Raw genomic sequence first — 8,820 nt, 5'->3', positions numbered from 1 at the left:
GTAGGAGAAGCCCCTGTCCCCCACTGAAAATCCAAGACCCCAGGCCAGACTAAGGGCAGAGATGGATCCCTGAGCTGGCTTAGTTTCAAGGGGTTTTTGCTAACTGTGCTCCCTCCTCACCCATCCACTCTGCTGATTCTCCTAGTGCCCTGGCTGGTGCTCAGTGAGATTTTTCCTGCTGGGATTCGAGGACGCGCCATGGCTTTAACTTCTAGCATGAACTGGGGTATCAATCTCCTCATCTCGCTGACGTTTTTGACTGTGACCGGTAAGAGCTCTGTTTTTCTCAAATATCTTTTGTCCTCTGACTACACATATTTCAGAAGCACGCTCACCTCAGAAGCATCGTTTCGTGGCCATTTTAGAACATACTCAGAAGTAAAGAGAATAGCGATGAAGCTGAGGTGCCCATCACCCGATAGCAGTTTTCAATCGTATTGTATTTATAATCCCCCTTGCTCTTCTCCCGGCCAAATTACTTTGAGTCATATTGCACACAGAATGTCATTTTGTGTGTAAAATTTCAGCATGGACCTCTAAAAGAGAAGACATTCCCCAAAATATAACCATATTGATTGAAAAAAAAAAAAAACAAAAACAGAAAAAACTGGTTGTTAGCATTGACTAAACCTCTCCTGAGATTACATACATGGAGAGGTGCCCTTTGCCTTCACACATGCATGTGTGCATACACACACACATACACACACTTCTCTCTTTCACCTACAGTGGGGTATAGAGAAAAAGGAACACAAAAGAAAGAATGGAAATGATGAGGGATAAAAAAGATGACCGGGGCTGGTGGGTGGCATGGTGGTTGGGGTGCTGGACTCCCATGTGGCTGACCTTGGTTTGAGTCCTGGACCTGGCAGCTTGCTTTCATGTTTACCCTCTCTTTCTCTGTCTATCTCTGGTCAAATTAAATAATAATAATAATAAATAAAATTAAATAATTCTTTTTAAAAAAAAGATGATAAAGTCTCCCCCAGAAAGGTTAGTTAATATATGAGCTAATGAGCAGTCAGAAGTTCTCCTACATTGGCTTTTAGAACAAATGTTAGGAAAACAGACCCACTTTAGAAAAAAAGAGAGAGAGAAAGCCTGGAATGATCTAAGTCCTTGAGATGACATTTAATTTGAATACTTGAAATTCTCTACTTTTTGAAAAACAGTGCTACAAGCATAGACTAGAGAGATCTAAAAGACATGACCAGAAAGCCCTTAGATCCGTTTTCTTGATAGATATATGTGTGTGTATATATATATATATATGTGTGTGTGTGTGTGTGTGTGTGTATATATATATATGAGATTCTTGCTAGAGGGCACGTGCGCTCACTGGAGAGACAAAGAAACAGAAAGTGAAAAATCACTACCCAGGGGATGGCCACACTGCAATCCCTTCATTCTCCTCTTGGGATTTTGGGCACGCATACACATGCGCCTGGCATGAGTTTTATGCTACCAGGTCTGGGATTCAAACCGTGGTCAACCATGTGAGAGTCCAGCAACATAACCATTATGCCATCTGCTGGTCCCACCCTTGGATCCATTTTTTGGCAGTCATGGCCACATCAGTAAGGCATTCCAGACAGACAAACACTGCAGTAATCACCACACAGCTGCAATACTGCATTCAGCTCTGAGTCAAATATTTTGAGGAGATTGTTTAAAAATTGTGTGTCCACCCCAAGGCAGATGACCCACATAAGGAATGCATATAACGTAACCTGTGCTCGGGAAGAACTGGTGGAATAGACGAGAATGTTTGGCTTTCACAAGAGGATAGTTAAGGAAGAGATTGGGTGCATTTGGATATTCTGAATCACTGTCATGAAGAAGGGGTGGGGAGAGCTGATTCAACGTGCATCATGTCCACACCCACACAGAACCCCTGAAAGGCAACTTAGGCTCTGAGGAAGGAATAACGTTTTAACAAAGAGAACTGTCTCTCAAGCCTGTGAGCAGCTTTGTCAAGTGGTGAGTTCTCTGTTAGGCAACTGCTCTGAGAGAACTGGGGACAAGTTTAATGAGATTTTTGGGATTTTTATAATTCCTGTATTGGAGTTTTATGCCTTAAAGTGGGAAAATGGACCAATTCTACAAGCACTTTATTTTACTTACTATTCTTGGAGAGATTTTTACTGTAGGGCCCTCGCACTCTCCAGAGAGGCAGAAAGACAGAAAGTGAGAAATAGCCCCCTCCCTGCCAGGGAGGATGACCATGTCCCAGTCCCTTCTTTTCCATTCTCCTCCCAGGATTTTGGCCACATACATACATGCACCCAGCATGAGTTTTAAGCCACTGGATCCAGAACTCGAACCGCAGTCAACCATGTGGGAGTCCAGTGACTTAACTACTATGCCACCTGCTGGCACTTTATTAATCAATCAGTTGGGCAGAACCCTTGTGGACAGCGAGAAAAGCAGAGATGGGGGTTAAATTAAAATCACTAAAAGAACCTTCTTCCTGCTTCTTTTCATCTCAGCACAGCTCACTGACAAGTGGTTTCTACACTTGGATGCTTTCTGTTGCTGCATTTACAGCATTTACAAAAAACTCAGTCAACTTTCCTGTCTGACCTGCCTTGGCTTGTGACTGCAGCTGTTATCGGCTATTTGCAAACTTGCCTGCAGTGGATCCCGTCTATGTTCCAAAAGAACCAGCTCCCTTGTCACTACTGCCTGCATGCTGGACTTTCTGGAGCTGAGCTAACACAATGCCAATGCAGATATAAGTGCACGGGGCCACCCCTGGCCAGTGAATGTACCTTGAGCTTGGTCAGTGACTACAAGGGGGCTCTATCTTTGGCTGGAAGTGATCAGAGGGAAAACAAGGTTGGCAGGTGAATACCGCAGAGTTCTTGGGGGATCCTGCTTCTTTGCCGAGACATTGCAGCAAGCTGATGTCTTTCCTTGCCCATTATCACCTTTTTCTTTGAGCCCAGAAGCAACACTATGAATAAACTGCCAGCTATTCCAAAGTGATGAAATAATGCCAACATGAAACGATTTATTCAAATCAGAGTAAAGAAAGGTGACCTCATTGCAAGAAAAGTCCATCTGTACAAATATGTCATTAAAAACTCCCACCGAGTTCACAAACAGGATCAAGGCAACACAAAACACATTTCTAATCGATTCCTTTTGTCCTTTATAGACCTCATTGGCCTGTCGTGGGTGTGCTTTATATATACAATCATGAGTCTAGCGTCTCTGGCCTTCATTGTTGTGTTTATACCTGAGACGAAGGGATGTTCTTTGGAACAAATATCAATGGAGCTAGCAAAAGCGTAAGTATTATGTGCATGGGTTTTCTCAGCAATACTCTGGTCAGAGCAGCAGCTTTCATATACAGCTAAGTAGTAATATCTGAAGATGTTTTGGTTATTCCCTTTGGTGTAAGACCTTGTCTCCATGCATAGTTTTCCTGCCTAGTCTTTAATGTGGGTGATTCATCCGAAGCAGAGTAACCATTGTTTCCCCATCAGTGAATCTTTTTATTTTTTTTGAAACATTTTTTAATTAATTAATTTACCTTCATTTCCTGAGCATTGTCACAGCATACAAAATGTGATTTCCCATCCAGAATACACTGCAGAGTGGCTTAATCATACATGTTACCATCAATAATTTTCCATTTCTAGTTTCATATGTGTGTGTGTGTGTGTGTGTGTGTGTGTGTGTGTATTTTACCCCTATTTCTCACCCTCTGCCATTTCCCACCTTCTTCCTATACTATCTCAAGTGACTACATTTGTTTTCCACTCCTTTTTTTTCTCATATTTTATTGATTCACAAAATTTCTGAATTAATCTAACTACTTTCAACAGCAAGTTCAGCTGGTATATACATATCTGTGAATACGTGTCTGACTTTAGGTGTGAAACTCTGAGTAGAATGAATATACTATAAGGTAGCACCTAGCTGATGCTACATAGCTTACTATGGTCATTAAATAGGTATTTTAAATGTATTTTTTTAATTTCAAGAAAAGCTGTTTTAGTTTTAATAAATAAAAAAAAAAACCGCTAAGGAATTTTGCTTAAAACTTAAAGCCAGGAAACAGGTTAGGATTTTGTTCAAATTAGTGGGTACATGAACCTATCAGCAGCTCAAGAAAAGACAAAAATCCCTAAAACCAGAAAACAAAGCCTAGAAGAAAATTGGCAATGTTTTAGTCAAAAGTCATAAAATGCTGTTTCACCAGTTCATGTACTTAATCTATCTTCTGTTGTGGTTTGATCTTCCTAATTAAATTTGGGGATATAATATTCAACTCCAGACTTATATTTTAGGGAAAATTACATTCTTTGGTCCTTTTCTTAGTTTTTACAACTCTTTCCATCAATGACCACAGAGCTTCTAGCTATCTAGCTTTTCTACACAGATTTTGTGTGAGGTTTTTGAGTACGTCCTAAGACATAATGGTCACCTTAGACCAGGTCTGTGGGCCCTAGTCTGGTTGTCTCTATCAGACTTGTGCCATCTCTATTGGAGCTTTAAACACTTACTAAAGCTACAGTTAGCAGGGGACCAGCAGATGGCATAATGGTTATGTTGCTGGACTCATGTAGTTGGCCATGATTTGAGTCCCTCACACCAAGTATATGTGCATGGGTGCCCAAAATCCAAAGGGAAGAATGGAGGAGAAAGGAGTGTGGCATGGCCATCTCCCCTGAGGAGTGATTTCTTACTTTCTGTCTCTCTAACAAAGTGCACGTGCCCTATAGGAAAAAAATCTCTCTGAAACAAAAGCTGCAGCTGGAAAACTCTTGGGCTGCAACATCAATTGTCCTAAGTATAGCTCACTCAAGGTAATTTAAAGAGAGATCTTATCTTACATACAAGATAAAATTTCTTATATGAATAGGCATGTTAAAAAGTGCTAAATAAGTTTCACATGGAAGCTTTGTTAAACAACCTAAGTGAGAAGTGGCTATGTCTACCTCCCCTTTTCTTCTATTGTAGTAACTCTAATTGACAAAACTGTGCCTTGGGGGAAGAGATGAATAGGTATCAATAATTTGTTACTCTTCCTAGGATTAAGATTAAATCATTTCACTTAGAGATGTAGGGATGGGGGCCAGCAGGTGGCATGGTGGTTAAGGCACTGTATTCTCACATGACCAGCCATAGTTTGAGTCCCAGACCCAGCAACTTGAAAATCACACCTGGCTTGTATGCAAGTGTGCATGTGGGTCCAAAATTATAAGAGGGAAATGGAAAAGAAAGGATTATGGCTGGCTATCCTTCCTGAGGGGGGGAGGGATTTCTCACTTTCCTTCTCTCTGTCTCTCTTCAGTGAGTGCACATGCCCTAGGGCAAAAACATAAAAAGGAAAAGAGAAGAAAAGAAATGCAGGAATACTTGTTCTTGGGTTTTAACATAATGACAAGAAACTGCATTTTCATAGTTCGTGATTTTAATTTTATAAATACTTGTAAGACACTAGAGAGAATTACTGGGTGGTTGGAAAAGTCATGATGCATTTTTGCATAGAGAAACCGAAAAAGTACGTCATGGCTTTTCTGGCAACCCAATGTAGCAATATGATTACAGAAGCTGTAGGCAAAGTAATTCTGCTTTTATCTGAAGGAAGAATAAAGCTGACAGGTAAATTGATGGTAGGTATGTATTTGCATACATGAGGAGACTTCAAAAAGTTCATGGAGAATGGAATTAAAATATGAGTTAATTTTGGTGCAAAAAAATTTGAAATCCATCATGGTTTTTTTTCATAATATTCATTTTTTTCCCATGAAAATTTAAAACACCTCTTGTATATTTATATTTATATTGGCCAGACTACTGTTAATCCTGGTTGATTAGAGAGTATCATTAGTAGGATTGTGAAATTTTTTCACTTTGTACTTTATACATGTTTAAAGGTCTTAAGTTTTAAAAAAACATTTTATGTTAGTAAGTAGAAATAAATATTTCTCAGTTCAAGCCATTAGGTAAGTATAAAATTATAAGGTTAATTTTTGTTTGATACAGGTGAGTTCCTGTTTTTAAAAAATAAAAATAAGGGACCATCAGATGGCATAGTGGTTATGTTGCTGGATTCCCACGTGGTTGACTGTGGTTCAGTCCAGACCCAGTGACTTGAGTCTGGACCTGGTGGCTTGAAAATCATGCAGGGCACATGTGCATGCATGCCCAGGATCCTAGGAGGAGGAGGGAGAAGGAATTGCGGCATGGCCATCCTCTTTGGGGGATGTCTTCCCACTTTCCTTCTCACTGTGTCTGCCTCTCTCTCTCTGGTGAATGCACATGTACTAAGGTAAAACCTTCTAAAAAGAAATTTTAAAAAATGAAAATGAAAATGATTCATTAACAATGAGAAACATAACTGTCAAGAAGAAAGGATATACTGTGGACCTGACAGGTGCATTGCCTGGTTCTATGCAAGTCAAAGTCAAATGAGAGAATTTTTTTGGCAAGCATAAAATCTGAACAAGACTATTAATTACAACTACACAATTCAAAACATTAATGGCCTTAGTCTTTGATAACTCAATGTGTGCATCTGTAAATTGGCAACGCTCTTGACAGATTCAGGCTTTTTTCTGAACAAAGATGCCAGGACACAATGACATCCAAATAGATTGATCTTCCTTTGTTTTTTTCTCTTTTGCCTATGTTGCATCAGTTAGTTAGCTATCACTGTGTAACAAACCATCCCAAATGTAATGGCTGAAAAGAACATTTTCTTTGCTTGTCTTTGCTTGTCTTTTTGTTTTGTTTTGTTTTGTTTTGTTTTGTTTTGTTTTGTTTTGGTATAAAGGCAAGAGGGCCAGCTGGACTGCAAGGTGAGTAACCACATGGGTGGCAGTAGATGCCATCAGGCAGTAGGGAGCTTCATTCTCTTCCACATGGCTTCTCATCCTGCAGGAGGCAAAGGCAGCTCCCTCACAAGTCTGACTCAGGGAAGCGCCCCAAGAGACTGAAGGCAGAAGGTGCAAACTACTTGAGATTTACATTCTGGAATTCCCATGGGATCATTTCCACCACTACTGATTGTCAATACCAAAGTTCCAAGACCAGTCCAGATTCAAGGGGTATAGAAATAGACTTACTGTCTTGATGGGACAAGGAGCAAGTAACTTTTGACCATCTGTAATCTACCACACATGCCCTTTTTTCTTGAATTCTCTTTAACTCCTATGAAACAATCTTCTTCCCCAGACCGCCTTCAGCCTTTCACTCTTCCCTCATTTCTTTCTCCACTCCTGTGTTACAGGTATCTTTGCAGATTTAGCCCTCCATGCTCACACCTTAAGAGTCAACGTAAATCCTTCAAGCCCTGAGTACCTAGATCCCTGGAAAGTGTTCATTCTCTTTCCAGGATTTCCAGTATTTTCTAGACCACTTCTCTTCCGTTCTGCCTTATTAGCTAGCACTTTTGTGGTTTCACCTCTTTAACTAATTTATAAGGCTTTTGTTTTCAGGAATGCTCCATCCGTTATCTTTCTTGTAGAACCTCTACAATGCCTAGCTTTATGTTCGATTTAATGATTGGTTTCATTGACTTCGTGGAAAGTACACCTTGTGTATATGCACTTTACAATTACCCATCTACTAACTCAGGGAAGAAAATTCCTTTAAAAATAGTTTGGTTAAAATCCTTGTGAACACTACTAAAAGAGAGAGAGAAACAGAGGCAGGGAAAAATTGTAATAAATCAATGGTGCAAAACTAAGGGCCTACTTTATTATTACTCCCTATTATACTCTTAAAAAAGTCTTACTTGAAAGCTGAATGCTCTGTCTGAGCTAAGATTAAGAAATCCTCAAATCTGTCTTTCATATGGGGTTGTCAGAATGTAGGAATTATAAACCAAATTTTAAAAATTAAAGAACTTCAACTCTTTCTAACTAGTGGGTTTTCAGAAAAAGGAATTTGAAAAGAACATATTAGGAGCCAGCAGGCAGCATGGGCGTTAAGGTACTGAACTCCCACGTAGCAGACTGTGGTTGGAGTACCAGACCTGTCAGTTTGAAAATCACACTGGGCACATGTACGTGAGTTCTCAAAATCCCAAGAGAAAAATGGTGGAGAAGGGACTGTAGCGTGGTGGCCATGGCCCCTCAGGAGTAATTTCTCATTCTCCCTTTCTCTCTGTCTATATCTGTCCCTCTGGCTAGCACATGCACCATATGACAGACAGACAAATTTTAGGTGGCCCAGCCATGGTGGTACGAGCACGATAGTGTTGCTGGGCAAAGACTGAGGCTACACGGAAGGACTGGTTCAGTTCCAGGCCCAACCTGAGCAGGGCAGGAACACACCTATGGCCCTAGCTAGCTGTGAGGCTGCTGCAGGAGGGCCGCGATGTGGCAAGACCCTGTCAAAAATACCTCTCTGTTCTCTCTCACTCGCTCTCATAAACAAACTAAATGGCAAGACAGCATGTAATGTGGGAATTTAAAACTCAACAAAACTTATTCATTCAGATTTCAGAGAAGGGAAAGAATCTGTCTAAACTGGAAAGTTCTGACTTCTGTCTTTGGAAGAATCACCCTTCTATACTTGTGAAGGGTCAAACTTATCACTCCAACTTAAATTCAGACCCTCTGTAAGATAGTTAAGAAGTGCAAATTAGGTGAGGACCAAAAGCTAAAGGTACTATGGACCCCTACATAGGCTACACAAGTACTAAGGTCTGTATTGGAAAACAAAAACAGATGTGGGCACTGGTGCAGAGAATTATAAAAAGTGATGTAAAGTGACCAAAAGGTGTATGAGATATGTATGTTAAACAAGGTTTTTGGGACATAAATGTCAGAGACAGAAAATAAAATAGTGGTATTAAAA

General features: G+C 40.2%; 1 protein-coding gene across 1 annotated transcript in view; it reads left to right on the top strand.

The window, feature by feature from the left end:
* Window positions 1-8,820, top strand: part of SLC2A12 (solute carrier family 2 member 12) — a 67,029-nt gene that overhangs the window by 45,905 nt on the left and 12,304 nt on the right. The window contains exons 3-4 of the mRNA XM_006144335.2: window positions 146-268; window positions 3,161-3,293. Of these exons, the coding sequence (XP_006144397.1) occupies window positions 146-268; window positions 3,161-3,293 (256 nt within the window). The remainder of the gene's footprint in view (window positions 1-145; window positions 269-3,160; window positions 3,294-8,820) is intronic.

Source organism: Tupaia chinensis, unplaced genomic scaffold (assembly GCF_000334495.1).
Source record: "Tupaia chinensis unplaced genomic scaffold, TupChi_1.0 Scaffold000117_2, whole genome shotgun sequence".
Classification (NCBI taxonomy): domain Eukaryota; kingdom Metazoa; phylum Chordata; class Mammalia; order Scandentia; family Tupaiidae; genus Tupaia; species Tupaia belangeri.
Note: the sequence above shows the minus strand (reverse complement) of the source record. Positions and strands in the feature narration are given on the sequence as shown.